Source organism: Heterodontus francisci, chromosome 14, assembly GCF_036365525.1.
Source record: "Heterodontus francisci isolate sHetFra1 chromosome 14, sHetFra1.hap1, whole genome shotgun sequence".
NCBI classification, from domain to species: domain Eukaryota; kingdom Metazoa; phylum Chordata; class Chondrichthyes; order Heterodontiformes; family Heterodontidae; genus Heterodontus; species Heterodontus francisci.
In genome coordinates, this window is record NC_090384.1 from 78,732,668 (window position 1) to 78,749,803 (window position 17,136).

Sequence of the window (17,136 nt, forward strand, 5' to 3'; positions counted from 1 at the left end):
ATAGAAACATTTAAGGGGATATTTCAGAATCCACAGAATAAATACATTTCTATGAGAGAGAAAAATTCCAAGGGTGGGACCCGCCATCTGTGGTTATCTAAAACAGTTAAAGATCGTATCAAACTTAATTAAAAAGTCTATAATTGTGCAAAGATGGGAGGTAGGTCAGAAGATTGGACAGAATATAAAAAACTGCAAAGATTGATAAGGAAGGTAAAATTAGAGTACGAGAGAAAGCTAGGTAGAAATATAAAGACAGATGCTAAGAGTTTCTATAGATATTTTAAAAAGAAAAGTTAACAAAGTGAGCTTTGGTCCTGCAGAAAGTGAGTCTGGGGAATTAATAATGGATGATAAGGAGATGGCAGATGAATTGAACAGATATTTTGCATCATTCTTCACTATTGAGGATACAAGTAACATCCCAGAATTAGCTGTAAGTCAAGAAATGGAAGGGAGGGAGGAACATCACGAAAATTACAATCACCGGGGAGGTAGTACTGAACAAATTGTAGGAGCTGTGGGCTGACAAGTCCCCGGGTCCTGATGGACTTCATCCTAGGGTGTTAAAAGAAGTAGCTAGTGAGATAGTTGATGCGTTGGTTTTAATTTTACCAAATTCCCTAGATTCGGGAAGGTTCCGTTAGATTGGAAAATAGCGAATGTAACTCCTTTATTCAAAAAGGGAGGGAGACCGAAAGCAGGAAACTACAGGCCAGTTAGCTTAACATCTGTCTTAGGGAAAATGTTAGAAGCTATTATTAAAGATGTTATGGCAGGGCATTTAGAAAAATTCAAGGTAATCAGGCAGTCAACATGGTTTTGTGAAAGGGAAATCATGTTTAAACAATTTATTGGAGTTTTTTGAGGGAGTTACATGTGCTGTAGATAAAGGCGAACTGGTGGATGTATTGTACTTAGATTTCCAGAAGGCATCTGATAGGTGCCACATCAAAGGTTATTGCAGAAAATAAAAGCTCATAGTGTAGGGGGTAACATATTGGCATGGATAGAGAATTAGCTAGCTAACAGGAAACAGAGTAGGCATGAATGAGTCATTTTCTGGTTGGCAAGATATAATGAGTGATGTGCCACAGGGATCTGTGCAGGGGCAGGAGGGAGGTTATGCTTTAGCTATATATATATATATATATGCTTTAGCATTGGTGAGATCACATCTGGAGTACTGTGTACAGTACTGGTCTCCTTATTTAAGGAAGGATGTAAATGCGTTGGAGGCAGTACAGAGAAGGTTTACGAGACTAATACCAGGGATGGGCAGTTCAGAAGAAGGGTCACTGCCCCGAAACGTTAACTCTGCTTCTCTTTCCATAGATGCTGCCAGACCTGCTGAGTGGTTCCAGCATTTCTTGTTTTTATACCAGGGATGGGCAGGCTGTCGTATGAGGAAAGATTGGACAAGTTAAGCTTGTATCTGCTGGAATTTGGAAGAGTAAGAGGCCACTTGATTGAAACATATAAGATCCTGAGGGGTCTTGACAGGGTTGATGTGGAAAGGATGTTTCCCCTTGTGGGACAATCTAGAACCAGGGGTCACTGTTTAAAAATAAGGGGTCGCCCATTTAAGATAGAGATGAGAAGTTTTTCTCTGAGGGTCATGAAGCTTTGGAATTTGCTTCCTCAAAAGGTGGTGGAAGCAGAGTTGAGGTAGATAAATTCTTGATAAGCAAGGGGGTGGAAATGTGGAGTAAATAGTTCAGCCAAGAACTTATTGAATGGCTGAGCAGGCTCGAAGGCCCGAGTGGCCTACTCCTGCTCCTATTTAGTATGTTCGTATGTTGACTCTGCCTGATTACCTTGAATTTTTCGAAGTGCCCTGCCTATAACGTCTTTAATAATAGCATCTAACATTTTCCCTAAGACAGATGTTAAGCTAACTGGCCTGTAGTTTCCTGCTTTCTGTCTCCCCTTTTTGAATGACTATTTTCCAATCTAACGGAACCTTCCCTGAATCTAGGGAATTTTGGAAAATTAAAACCAACGCATCAACTATCTCACTAACCACTTCCTTTAAGACCCCTGGGATGAAGTCCATCAGGTCCCAGGGACTTGTCGGCCCACAGCTCCAACAATTTGTTCAGTACCACTTCCCTGGTGCTTGTAATTTTCTTGAGTTCCTCCCTCCCTTCCATTTCCTGATTTGCAGCTGTTTGTGGGATGTTACTTGTTTCCTCAATAGTGAAGACCGATGCAAAATACTTGTTCATCTGCCATCTCCTTATTTTCCATTATTAATTCCCCAGACTCACTTTCTCTTGGACTTGCGCTCACTTTAATTATTCATTTTTCGTGATCTAACTGATGTTTGCTGAGTCTCATAGCTGTAACTGAAAATAACAATGACATTAAAAAATCCATTCGCTATGCATTCCTTTTTAGTTTAAATGCAAACTTTGTATTATTACGTAGCATTTTCTGTACCGTGTTACACTCAGAAATGTGTGCAGTTGAACGATTTATTTGCAAAACCACCCCAAAGTAAGGACATATCGATTTTAGAATGGTCTTTAGGATGGTGAGGAGGAAGGTATTGTTGAGTGCACTTGACAAACCAAAGTTAAATTCACTGTGGGACCGTGGCTATTCAAGTGCTGCAGCCCGAGCATTGTATTCACAGAACAAGACCACAACGTGGTATCTAAAGCTCAAAGGAATTGCTTGCTGTGGCATTTGAGGTTGCGCCAGCAGCTGGTAAGGGAAACCACTGCTATGCGAGGCACGTTGGCGCAGGATCGGAACTGTTCGCAATGTGCTGCGTGGGTGCGAACCGCGCATTCAAAGTATTTTTCTCCCGCGTTGGAAGCAGCACCCAAAGCATTGGAGAGGGTTTAACAAAGCGATCAAACCCTTTAATAATTGTTGAGTCTTCTGTCAGGTCTTCATTTTTACTGACCGGGGTAGGGAAGAAGGCCCCCGCTTCCTCAACCTTCCCTGATGGTTACACCCTCAACATTTCAGCTATTTTGTTGTTGTAAGTTGACGATTATCGGGAACGTCACTAACACAAGCACCGGTGCCCATTTCCGCAGGGCTTGTTGGGTTATTGTTTTTGCCCCGCACGATGATGGTGAGGTTTCCGGTCCCGAGTGACGCGCTTCCGTTCGGTTGTGAAGCGTGTGAGGGAGAGGCTGTGATTAAACATGGCGGTGCGGAGTGAGGGGAAACACGGTGGCTGCTGTCGCTACCGGCTCTTGCTGGCCGTCCTGCTCAGCGCTTTGAGGACCTCGTTTGCCACCACGCACTGGATTGTGACCGAGGACGGAAAGATTCAGCAGCAGGTATGGAGATTGGGGAGAGTGATGGTGAGGGAGTTGGGGAGGGATGGCTCCTCACTCTGTGATTTGTGTCTCGGCTGGGTTAGTGATGGGACAGTCGGTGGAAAAGTTTTTTTTTGCCGGCGGCCTGTTTATTGTTTGGCCCCCGGGGGTTTGGGGGTCTGACTGGCACGGATGGGGGAGCCATTTCGTAATGTCACCTGTGGCCGAGAGGCTGGGAGTTTTCAGACCTTTCTGCTCTCCTGCTGGGCGGTTTCGGTTACTGATCGATACCAAATGTACATCAGGTATTTAAAAAAAAAATAACTTGGGAGTTTCAGCATTTGGGTTGGTTTCTGTAAACGAGCAGAATGAAAACTCAACGTTCTCTGAGCGGTGCCCAAGTGTCTTTTCTCTTCCCTTCCCTCTTTACCCTCCCTGATTGAAGGCTCTGGACAAGAGGAGCGGTGTCGCCGCTGTCCCATCCTCAGGTTCTGCAAGGTTATTTCAGTCCAAGACTAACACCTGATTCTTCGTGTGCCTCTGACGGGGAGTTTGGCCATCCTAGAAAAAAAAGTTATTTTGTGTGTGATTTATATATAATTTAGATGAGTTGGTTTGTTTAAAGACGTTATAGTTTTGTGTTTCTTCTTCTTTGGGCCTCCTTATCTCGAGAGACATGTCGCGTTTGCAGACGTCTTTATAGCGGAGACATGGACGGCCGGTGGGTCTGATACCAGTGGCGAGCTCGCTGTACAATGTGTCTTTGGGGATCCTGCCATCTTCCATGCGGCTCACATGGCCAAGCCATCTCAAGCGCCGCTGACTCAGTAGTGTGTATAAGCTGGGGGTGTTGGCCGCTTCAAGGACTTCTGTGTTGGAGATATAGTTAGGCAAGTCTTATGGGAGATAGTTGGCGGGGACCAATGTGTCTCGTCTGTCTAATCTTTTTGGGTGCACACTCGCTCTTTGGGGCAATACTGAAACGAGCAACAACGTAGCAAACCAGTATAACTACTGAAATGAACGACGCCTGGATGTTTGTATGTCAAATTAACTTGCTGTATTGGAACTTGAAATTTAATTGTTTGAAACTGTTCCGTCTACGTATTCTATTTTTTAAATGATTCACAGTAAAATCAGCAATTCACGCTTGTAGGCTGAGTAGGCAAAAAGGGCACATTTTTCGATTGGGTTGTCTTCTAGGTGGTAACTGAGCTCAGGATTCTGCTGATCAAAAATACTCGCGTTTGAGTTTCTGATTTTAGAAAGCCATCACTTGTCACGCTGTTATGTAAAAAATGAAATGCTGCATTTGTATGTAGTTTGTTTAACAGGACTCATTAACTTATATATGCAAATATAAAATCCGGATTGGAAGCTATCCAGTCTAATTATGCATAATGTATGGCAGTCAGAAGAATTTTCTTTCTTTTGGGCCTCCTTATCTCGAGAGACAATGGATACGCGCCTGGAGGTGGTCAGTGGTTTGTGAAGCAGCGCCTGGAGTGGCTATAAAGGCCAATTCTGGAGTGACAGGCTCTTCCACAGGTGCTGCAGAGAAATTTGTTTGTTGGGGCTGTTGCACAGTTGGCTCTCCCCTTGCGCCTCTGTCTTTTTTCCTGCCAACTACTAAGTCTCTTCGACTCGCCACAATTTAGCCCTGTCTTTATGGCTGCCCGCCAGCTCTGGCGAATGCTGGCAACTGACTCCCACGACTTGTGATCAATGTCACACGATTTCATGTCGCGTTTGCAGACGTCTTTATAACGGAGACATGGACGGCCGGTGGGTCTGATACCAGTGGCGAGCTCGCTGTACAATGTGTCTTTGGGGATCCTGCCATCTTCCATGCGGCTCACATGGCCAAGCCATCTCAAGCGCCGCTGACTCAGTAGTGTGTATAAGCTGGGGGTGTTGGCCGCTTCAAGGACTTCTGTGTTGGAGATATAGTCCTGCCACCTGATGCCAAGTATTCTCCGAAGGCAGCGAAGATGGAATGAATTGAGACGTCGCTCTTGGCTGGCATACGTTGTCCAGGCCTCGCTGCCGTAGAGCAAGGTACTGAGGACACAGGCCTGATACACTCGGACTTTTGTGTTCCGTGTCAGTGCGCCATTTTCCCACACTCTCTTGGCCAGTCTGAACATAGCAGTGGAAGCCTTACCCATGCGCTTGTTGATTTCTGCATCTAGAGACAGGTTACTGGTGATAGTTGAACCTAGGTAGGTGAACTCTTGAACCACTTCCAGAGCGTGGTCGCCAATATTGATGGATGGAGCATTTCTGACATCCTGCCCCATGATGTTCGTTTTCTTAAGGCTGATGGTTAGGCCAAATTCATTGCAGGCAGATGCAAACCTGTCGATGAGACTCTGCAGGCATTCTTCAGTGTGAGATGTTAAAGCAGCATCGTCAGCAAAGAGGAGTTCTCTGATGAGGACTTTCCGTACTTTGGACTTCGCTCTTAGACGGGCAAGGTTGAACAACCTGCCCCCTGATCTTGTGTGGAGGAAAATTCCTTCTTCAGAGGATTTGAACGCATGTGAAAGCAGCAGGGAGAAGAAAATCCCAAAAAGTGTGGGTGCGAGAACACAGCCCTGTTTCACACCACTCAGGATAGGAAAGGGCTCTGATGAGGAGCCACCATGTTGAATTGTGCCTTTCATATTGTCATGGAATGAGGTGATGATACTTAGTAGCTTTGGTGGACATCCGATCTTTTCTAGTAGTCTGAAGAGACCACGTCTGCTGACGAGGTCAAAGGCTTTGGTGAGATCAATGAAAGCAATGTAGAGGGGCATCTGTTGTTCACGGCATTTCTCCTGTATCTGACGAAGGGAGAACAGCATGTCAATAGTCGATCTCTCTGCACGAAAGCCACACTGTGCCTCAGGGTAGACGCGCTCGGCCAGCTTCTGGAGCCTGTTCAGAGCGACTCGAGCAAAGACTTTCCCCACTATGCTGAGCAGGGAGATTCCACGGTAGTTGTTGCAGTCACCGCGGTCACCTTTGTTTTTATAGAGGGTGATGATGTTGGCATCGCGCATGTCCTGGGGTACTGCTCCCTCGTCCCAGCACAGGCATAGCAGTTCATGTAGTGCTGAGAGTATAGCAGGCTTGGCACTCTTGATTATTTCAGGGGTAATGCTGTCCTTCCCAGGGGCTTTTCCGCTGGCTAGGGAATCAATGGCATCACTGAGTTCCGATTTGGTTGGCTGTATGTCCAGCTCATCCATGACTGGTAGAGGCTGGGCTGCATTGAGGGCAGTCTCAGTGACAGCATTCTCCCTGGAGTACAGTTCTAGGTAGTGCTCAACCCAGCGGTCCATCTGTTTGCGTTGGTCAGTGATTATGTCCCCCGATTTAGATTTGAGGGGGGTGATCTTCTTGATGGTTGGCCCAAGAGCTCTCTTCATGCCATCATACATTCCTCTGATGTTTCCGGTGTCTGAGGCCAGCTGAATATGACTGCATAGGTGTTGCCAGTAGTCGTTTGCGCAACGCCTAGCTGTTCTTTGTGCAGTACTTCTGGCTGCTTTAAGTGCTGCGGATGTTAAATCAGAAGAATATGCCATATTAAATTAACATTTCAGATATTTGCTTTGCACACAACATACCAAATAAATGACGCAAAGTAGAATTCCACATATATTCATTTTTATTTAAATATTTAACTGCTACACCTTGTACATTTTATGAATCTTAGATGAAAAATTAAAGCAGTGTGGACTGACAACCTGATCCGCAGTTGTATTGTTAAAATGGTTGCTTTTGTGTGTGTAAATCAGATACATGTTCACAAGTGTGCTTTGGGGTGGGGAATGTGATTAGAATACAGCACTAGGAGTTATTGAACCATCACGTGTCGATGTCTTAAGTCATTTGATGTTTTGATATTTGGGATTTCTGTGACAAGCTGACCTCAGAGTTATAAATAGAGATCTAACAGCAGAAAAGAGTGCTGGAGCATTTCAGTTTATTTCCCAATTCCTTTTAGTAGAGAGTTGATGAACAAAAGAATGATTCGGATGTCCCACATCCTTTAGAACATTTTATTTTGTATGAGAGTGCCTCAGTTGGGAGAATGTTGTTTTTGTACATTACTTACCAAGGAACAGTATAAAATTAGCATTCCATCTTTCAAGACCAGTTTACAGTTTCTTAAAGCATATTTCTTTTAAACTTTTTTTTATAAATTGCTGAGTTACACCTGACATAGTATATTTGGACATGTACAGCTACTCAGACTTTGATTGATATGGAGCATTTTCAAACGTTATCTTTGTTTATATAAAAAAAATCTAGGATTGTTAAATTCCCAGATTTCTGCACACTAGAAAATGAAACCTTTTATTATAGTGGTATCACTTTTTCATTTAACAATGTAATGGTTTCTTCTTTTATCATAATTGGTATGAAAGGGAGCACCTGTTGGTTGGTCTCTTTATAATCTCTCTAAGCTAGCAACTTTGTGATCAGCATTTGATGGATAACCTTGAAAACTCACAGAAAAACTGTGCACTTTGGCTACAAATGAACTCTACAGGGTAGTTTTCACCATTGCTTGGGCAGTAACCTGACAGAGTGGATCACTGTGCATTGTAGGATCCACCTACTTTTCATCTCTCAATGGAATCAAAATCAAGCGGGTTCTACAACTGGCAAGCTATCTTTTCTGCCAGTTTACCACCAAGGCAGTAAAGATGAAAACTACCCTTTGTGCCAATTCTTTCTGGTCCTTATTCACTACTGTTCAATATGCTAAAATATTAAACTTTTGAAGTTGTAAGAAATCAGAAACATTTTGTCTATATCTTTGCATAGTTGGTGAAGTAATATTTTAACCCCAGTCCAAACTGATGTGTTGGTTGATTTTACAGTTAAAGGGAGTAAAATAAAATATACTCGCAATTTGACATGTCATCTCCTTTTACATGATTAGCAAATTACTCTTTCAGTTTCCTTTGCACTAACACTGATCTTTTCTTGCAGCCTTCTTTCATTGTAAGATTTCCACTTAATCAGAATTATCGATTGGTTGGGCAAAATGTCCTGTTTCTGTGTTGTTTATTCCATGTAATTCTATGTAAATTAAGTTTTCAAACTGATTTTTATAGCCACTATCACTTAACTAGGCTGAATTCTGATTACTTTCAGAAAGTGTGCACTGCATATTTATAGTACATTTCTAAGTTTAGCTGTAAGACTTGTTTAAGATCACATTGTAGGGAGTTCATGATTTGTTTAAAACCTAGGCATTGCACAGTGCAATTGTAATAAGCAGCTGGTTTATATTTGTTAATTGAGAATTATATGAATTTTATTAATGTATATCCTTAATGGTTAGTCAGAAAGTACAAGTAACAAGTGAGATACAAATAGAGCTTCATATGGCATAAATGTGCATTAAATGAATATTCACAAAAGCTTCTGGTGGTATCTGCAGTCTCCAGATCTCCATCCTATTTACTAAGTTTCTCCAGGGCGGCACACAGGGCAGTGGTTAGCACCGCAGCCTCACAGCTCCAGCGGCCCGGGTTCAATTCTGGGTACTGCCTGTGTGGAGTTTGCAAGTTCTCCCTGTGTCTGCGTGGGTTTCCTCCGGGTGCTCCGGTTTCCTCCCACAAGCCAAAAGACTTGCAGGTTGGTAGATAAATTGGCCGTTATAAATTGCCCCTAGTATAGGTAAGTGGTAGGGAAATATAAGGACAGGTGGAGATGTGGTAGGAATATGGGATTAGTGTAGGATTAGTATATATATGGGTGGTTAATGGTCAGCACAGACTCGGTGGGCCGAAGGGCCTGTTTCAGTGCTGTATCTCTAAACTAAACTAAACCCTGTCCTGATTTCAAAGCAATTGCTGCTGATTTTGAATTCACGTCAAATCTGATGAATATCGTTAAGTACATGAATGTGGCCAAAACAGTATCTTCATCTGCAAGATTAGTGGCATGAACTTTCTAACAGAGTATCTTCTCATCTCATGAAAAAGTGAGAAACTCCAGGTATCCCATCTGCCCCCTGATGATCGTTAATTCTCTAGCCGACCAAGAATCTATCTACCTCCGCCTTAAAAATGTTCAATGACCCCGCCTCCACTACCTTCTGAGGCAGAGTGTTCCAAAGTCGCACAAACCTCTGAGAAAAAATTTCTTCTAATTTCTGTCCTAAAAGGGCAACTGCTAATTTTAAAACAGTGTCCCCTAGTTCTGGACTCACCCACAAGAGGAAACATCCTTTCCACATCCACCTTGTCAAGACCGTTCAGGATCTTATATACTTCAATCAAGTCTCCCCTCGTTCTTCTAAACTCCAGTGAAAACAAGCTCAGTCTGTCCAACCTTTCCTCATAAGACAACCCGCTCATTCCAGGTATCAATCTAGTAAACCTCCTGTGAACTGTCTCCAACGCATTTGCATCCATCCTTAAATAAGGACCCCAAAACTGCACACAGTGTTCGAGATGTGGTCTCACCAATGCCCTGTATAACCGAAGCATTGAGTCCTTACTTTTATTTTCAATTCCTGTCATAAAGGATAGTATTCCATTAGCCTTCTTCATTATGCTGTACTTGCATACTGACTTTGTGTCTCATGCACTAGAACACCTAGATCCCTCTGCACCTCAGAATTCTGCAGTCGTTCTCCGTTTAAGTATTACTCTGCTTTTTTATTCTTCCTGCCAAAGTGAACAACTTCACATTTTCCCACATTATCCTCCATCTGCCAGATTTTTGCCCACTGACTCAACCTGTCTGTCAGTCTGCAGCCTCCTGATGTCCACTTCACAGCATACTTTCCTACCTATCTTTGTGTCATCTGCAAATTTAGCTACCATGCCATCGCTCCCCTCATCTCAGTCATTGATATAAATTGTAAAAAGTTGAGGCCCCAGCACAGACCACTGCAGGACTCCACTCGTCACACCCTGCCAATCAGAAAAGGACAGATTTATGCATACTCTGTTTTCCACCAGCCAGCCAATCTTCTATCCATGCTAATATGTTACCCCCTAAACAATGAGCTCTACTTTGCGCAATAACCTTTTATGTGGCACCTTGTGAAATGCCTTCTGGAAATCCAAGTACAGTACGTCAACGGGCTCCCCTTTATCCATGGTGCATGTTACTCCTTCAAATAACATCAGTAAATTGGTCAAACATAATTTCCCTTTCACAAAGTCATGCTGATATTCCTGATTACCTTGAGTTTTTTTTTTAAGTGCCCAGCTATGGCCGCCTTAATAATTGAATCTAGCATCTTTCCCACGAAAGACGTCAAGCTAACTGGCCTATACTTACCTGCTTTCTACCTCCCAACCCCCTTCTTGAATAGAGGGGTTATATTTGCTACTTTCCAGTCTGAAGGAACCTTTCCAGAATCTAGCGAATTTTGAAAAATTAGTACCAATGCATCTACTACCTCATTAACCACCTCTTTTAAGACCCTAGGATGAAGTTCATCAGGACCCAGGGACTTGTCAGTCTGCACTATGAAATGAATGTTTTAGTCTATCTACCTGCTTTGCACAGCAGGATAACTGTTTGCGTCTTTTCCTGCCAAATAATGAAATTATGAGTATCATCATCCTAAATTAAAGCCATGCAACTCTTCTGTATCCTAGCTGTTTTTTCCCCCTTTGTATTTTGCATCTGAAAACTAGTATTTTAATAGAGAATATAAACAGTGGCATCTTGCAAAATGTTCTTGGAAAATTCAAGTGCAGTTCTATCAGTTTCTTTTAGAGGCTATCATGGTATCTGATGACCAGGAGTGGTACATTTTTTTAAAAAGTTTTTTTTTAAAAAACCTTGAAAAAGGTACATACACCTTGTTGAATGAAGTTTATTTGTGTTTTAATAGTGTACTAAGTTCATAATTACTGCTTAAAAACCTCTCTGGTCTAGAAAAATTGGTTTGATATTTGTGGAATGTCAAGTTTCTCTGATACTCACATTTTAAAAGTTTGATATTTCAACTTCTACCTTAATCCCATGTGGATGTCCAATCATTTATTTTGTTCCTTGTACAATTTTGATTAAAAGTGAAAATTTCTAATTAAAAGTGAATAATTCAGTCCATTTTACTTCCTGTTTTGCTGTCTGTGAGAATGCTTCAATGTGATTGATTGCTTACACTGCTTGATGACTTCCCAGTTGCTGGATGCCTGGCGATTTCTTTGAGTTGTCAACGAAAAAGGGGAAATCCACACCACAGAGATCGCTAGATTGTCGTAGGCAACTTCCCTTGGTCAGCAGTGAGCACCATCGGGTGGCGCAGTGGTTAGCACCACAGCCTCACAGCTCCAGCGACCCGGGTTCAATTCCGGGTACTGCCTGTGTGGAGTTTGCAAGTTCTCCCTGTGTCTGCGTGGGTTTCCTCCGGGTGCTCCAGTTTCCTCCCACATGCCAAAGACTTGCAGGTTGATAGGTTAATTGGCCATTATAAATTGCCCCTAGTATAGGTAGGTGGTAGGAAAATATAGAGACAGGTGGGGATGTGGTAGGAATATGGGATTAGTGTAGGATTAATATAAGTGGGTGGTTGATGGTCGGCACAGACTCTGGCCGAAGGGCCTGTTTCAGTGCTGTATCTCTAAACTAAAACTAAACCATCGCTTCACTGCTGACTGTGCAATCTAGGCCAATATTTGATTGCATTTGCTCGAGTTCTGTTCAAGTAATAGCTTGCATATATTCAAACCACCAAAACAATCAAAAAAATGGATTCCCAGCTAAAGGAGGAGATACTCAGTGACCAAAAACTTAGTCAAAGATGGATTTTATGGAGTTGCTTGAATTGGGGGAGTGGGGGGTGGTGTGGAGGTGCAGAGCTTAGATGGGATTCTAGGTGGCTGAAGGCACTGCCACCAACAGTAGGGTGAAGGAGGAGTCTGGAGAGGATGTATAAGTGGTCACTGTCACAAGAAGATAGGATTCAGGGAGTTGTGGGGCTGGAACGGGCTACAGAGTTAGGGGTGAGACCATGAAGAGCTTTAAACACAAGTATGAGAATTTTAAATTTTAGGCATGGGAGTCGAGGATGAGTGGGACTTAGGTAAGGAAACAGCGTTTTGCTTGAACTGTTTAGGGAGGATAGAAGATGGGAGGATAGCTGAATGTTTGACTCTGGAGATAACAATCATAGATGAGGATTTCAGCAGCAGCTGGATTAAGGTAGGGTTGGAGATGGACAATTCTTTGTAATGGAGAGGATCAGTGATCAGAAGCTCAGCATAGAGCTGATATTGCAAATGGGCTGGATTGACCTGTAAAAGTGTCTGGGAAGGGTGAGGGAATCAGGTAAGGATATGCATCTTGTAAAGGGACTGAAGACAATATGTAGCTGGAAGAAATTGGTTCATCCAAGACTGAATGTTGGACAACATGACTCTCAAAAGTATTTAGATTATGATGAAGGTAAGTTTGTTTCATAACTGTTGCTAAATGTTTCATTCAAATGTTTTGTCTGAATTGTCCTTTTAAAATGTAACAAATAATGGTCTTTGAGACTGTAGTGTTCAGAAATAATGAACATTTACATCATACAATTTCATTGACAATTGCATGTTACTTTCCTATTATCAGTGAACTGTTGCACATGAATCTGTTGCACTCTTCAAACTGTTCACAAAGCATGCCCATAATTTGGAAGAACAGTTCATTGGAAGAAAGGGATATAACATAATTCCAAAAGATTAGTGTGTAAGTTCAGGATTTTTGACAGCTTCAATAAAGCACTGATTAGGTTTTGTAATTTAAAAAATATCAACTGACACTGAATTTAACTTTTAAGCAGGATTTGGCCTTAATGGAATTTCTTGGGATTTTTGCTACCATGAAAGTTAAAAATTGATGGAGAACCTTCCTACCATCAACAGAAGATCCAAATTGGAAAAAGAACGCATCCTTAGGTTTTGTTGGTGCAAATGAAGCCCTTCACACAAGAGATGCTATGTTAGTGTTCCTGCACTGCTTTTAGTGGAAGCCAGTTTGAGATGATAATACTGGGAGCCCTAGATTATTGAATGAAACAATGTGATTGCAGTTAGGTATGATATTATTCTCTAGAGCAGACAGCATGATGAGAGGTAATGGCTTGGATTTTGTTGTCAGCAACAAAGAGACACTATTTGTTGCTGCTGTCAAAGCTTCCCACAAGGATTTAGCAGGCTCCAGAGAATAGAATTCTTTACTTTCAGCATCAGTTTCAATGAGCACCTTCAACAGTGGAACTATGATCGGAAACGGCAGGCAACAGACAGTTTGAAGAATTCTCATGGAAAGCAAAGCAGGGAATATAACTCAAATTTAACTCATTGTACAGAAAGAAAGATAAAGATTGTACATAACATGGGGTTATGGGAGAAACATAAGTATCAGAACAAAAACTTCAAAAATAAAATTATTTTCTTCTTTAATTTCTGAGGGAATGAGTCTCCATGTTTGTAAAATTAGTTCTACAGGGCCAGAGAAGTTGTTCAGTAATTATGACTTGGTACACTGTTTAAAAATTCAGTTACTCCTGATTGAACAAGTCTTAACTTCTCATTGGTTTTTACAGCAAGAATATTGGGTAAATGGTTGAGGTTTGTGACAAATCAGTAATTTCTAGTGATTACATCTGCGAAGATTACAACAGCACACCCTACGGAGCAGCAGGCTGTTGCTGACAGCAACTTCCAGATTTCCATATTTAACTATGCATTTGTGAAGGCCAAAAGTTGTTTTTTTTTTTATTCATTCATGGGATGTGGGCATCGCTGGCCAGGCCAGCATTTATTGTCCATCCCTAATTGCCCTTGAGAAGGTGGTGGTGAGCTGCCTTCTTGAACCGCTGCAGTCCATGTGGGACTTCCAGGATTTTGACCCAGCGACAGTGAAGGAACGGCGATATAGTTCCAAGTCAGGATGGTGTGTGACTTGGAGGGGAATTTGCAGGTAGTGGTGTTCCCATGCATTTGCTGCCCTTGTCCTTCTAGTTGGTAGAGGTCGCGGGTTTGGAAGGTGCTATCTAAGGAGCCTTGGTGCGTTGCTGCAGTGCATCTTGTAGATTGTACACACTGCTGCAACTGTGCGTCGGTGGTGGAGGGAGTGAATGTTTGTAGATGGGGTGCCAATCAAGCGGGCTGCTTTGTCCTGAATGGTGTCGAGCTTCTTGAGTGTTGTTGGAACTGCACCCATCCAGGCAAGTGGAGAGTATTCCATCACGCTCCTGACTTCTGCCTTGTAGCTGGTGGACAGGCTTTGGGGAGTCAGGAGGTGAGTTACTCGCCACAGGATTTCGAGCCTCTGAACTGCTCTTGTAGCCACAGTACTTCTATGGCTACTCCAGTTCAGTTTCTGGTCAATGGTAGCCCCTAGGATGTTGATGGTGAGGTATTCAGCAATGGTATTGCCATTGAATGTCAAGGGGAGATGGTTATATTCTCTCTTGTTGGAGATGGTCGTTGCCTGGCACTTGTGTGGTGCGAATGTTACTTGCCACTTATCAGCCCAAGCCTGGATTTTGTCCAGGTCTTGCTGCATTTCTACACAGACTGCTTCAGTATCTGAGGAGTCATAAATGGTGCTGAACATTGTGCAATCATCAGCGAACATCCCCACTTCTGACCTTATGATTGAAGGAAGGTCATTGATGAAGCAGCTGAAGATGGTTGGGCCTAGGACACTATCCTGAGGAACTCCTGCAGTGATGTCCTGGAGCTCAGATGATTGACCTCCAACAACCACAACCATTTTCCTTTGCGCTAGGTATGACTCCAACCAGCGGAGGGTTTTCCCCCTGATTGCCATTGTTGCAAATGCTTCAGCCTTACCTTTCGCACTGATGTGCTGGGCACCCCCATCATTGAGGATGGGGATATTTGTGGAGCCATCTCCTCTGGTTAGTTGTTTAATTGTCCACCACCATTCACGACTAGATGTGGCAGGACTGCAGAGCTTCAATCTGATCTGTTGGTTATGGGATCGCTTAGTTCTGTCTATGGCATGCTGCATACGCAGTTTGGCACGTAGATAGTCCTGTGTTGTAGCTTCACCAGGTTGACACCTCATTTTGAGGTATGCCTGGTGCTGCTCCTGGCATGCTCCCCTACACTCTTCATTGAACTAGGGTTGGTCTCCTGGCTTGATGGTATTGGTAGAGTGGGGGAAATGCCGGGTCATGAGGTTACAGATTATGGTTGAGTGCAATTTTGCTGCTGCTGATGGCCCACAGCGCCTCATGGATGTCTAGTTTTGCATTGCTAGATCTGTTCGAAATCTATCCCATTTAGCACGGTGGTAGTGCCACACAACACGAAGGAGGGTATCCTCAATGTGAAGGCGGAACTCCGTCTTCGCAACGACTGTGCGGTGGTCACTCCTACCAATACTGTCATGGACAGATGCATCTGCGGCAGGCAGATTGGTGAGGACGAGGCGAAGTTTGTTTTCCCCTCTTGGTTCCCTCACAACCTGTCGCATACCCAGCATAGCAGATATGTCCTTTAGGACTCGACCAGCTCGGTCAGTAGTGGTGCTGCCAAGCAATTCTTGGTGATGGACAGTGAAATTCCACACCCAGAGTACATTCTGTGCCCTTGCCACCCTCCGTGCTTCCTCCAAGTGCTGTTCAACATGGGGAAGTACTGACTCATCAGCTGAGGGAGGGCGGTAGGTGGTAATCAGCAGGATGTTTCCTTGTCCATGTTTGACCTGATGCTATGAGACTTCATGGGGTCCAGAGTCGATGTTGAGGACTTGCAGGGCAACTCCCTCCCGACTGTATTCCACGATGCTCCCACCTCTGCTGGGTCTGTCCTGCCGGTGGGACAGGACATATCTAGGGATGGTGATGGCAGGGTCTGGGACATTGTCAGGTATGGTTTCATGAGTATGACTATGTCAGGCTGTTGCTTGACTAGTCTGTGGGACAGCTCTCCCAACTTTGACATAAGCCCCCAGATGTTAGTAAGGAGGCCTTTGCAGGGTCAACAGGGCTGGGTTTGCCGTTGTCAGCATATTACAATAATAATGGCAAGGACTGACGGCCTCACCGTTATTACTATCCAAAATTCCAGGCCAATGTCTTTTTATGCTGTTCAAGTCCTCCTGGTTGGGGTTATTTTGTATCTTTTAAAACAAAACCAATGGCCACATGATGGCCGGCACAGACACGATGGGCCGATGGGCTTTCCTGTACTGAGATTCTCGAACAAAAATGAATGCTGAATGATTCCAGTAAAATAAATAATTTTTTAAAATTACTTTTTGGAGAATTTGTTTCCTATTAGGTCTGCTTCTCTATTTGCCCAATGCGCATTACTTGATTGAAAGCACTTCAACTTGCTCCTGGGATTCTGTCTGCGTTGGTTCAGGTAGCTGCTTGGTAATATGCGTATGCATTGAGGTGACTTGCCTTACGAGTGTTGTTTCCAAACCTGTTGGGAAGCAACTGGCCCTCAATTATTACTTTCCTCTGACTTGATAGCTGAGATTGCTCTGTCATAGTTGAGCAAGTCAAGGCTTAAGCAGATGTTCTATTCTATCGCGCTGTGGGAAGTGCATAAATAAGTACACCACTTGTAACATCACAGCTAATTACTCTACCTTGTATTACAAAATGTAATATGAGAAAAGTCTTTTGCATGTAGACCCCCTGCCCTATATTTATCCCTCAATCAACATTATTAAAACATCTAGTCATTACCACATCGCTGTATTTCGAGCTTGTGTGCAAATTGACTGCTTCATTTCCTACATTACAGCAGTGACTGCATTTCAAAGATACTTCATTGGCTGTAAAGCACTTTGGGACACGTTTAGGTCATGAAAAGTGCTATATAAATGAAAGTCTTATGTAATCAGATACTCG

General features: G+C 43.2%; 1 protein-coding gene across 2 annotated transcripts in view; it reads left to right on the forward strand.

Annotated features, from left to right (window-relative positions):
- The first annotated feature begins 3,095 nt into the window (after positions 1–3,095).
- ttc17 (tetratricopeptide repeat domain 17) overlaps positions 3,096–17,136 on the forward strand; it is a 153,289-nt gene continuing 139,248 nt past the window's right edge. The window contains exon 1 of one of the 2 annotated variants that reach the window (XM_068046450.1): positions 3,096–3,299. In XM_068046450.1, the coding sequence (XP_067902551.1) occupies positions 3,162–3,299 (138 nt within the window). In that variant the 5' untranslated portion in view covers positions 3,096–3,161. The remainder of the gene's footprint in view (positions 3,300–17,136) is intronic. The other variant, XM_068046449.1, reaches the window with a different exon arrangement.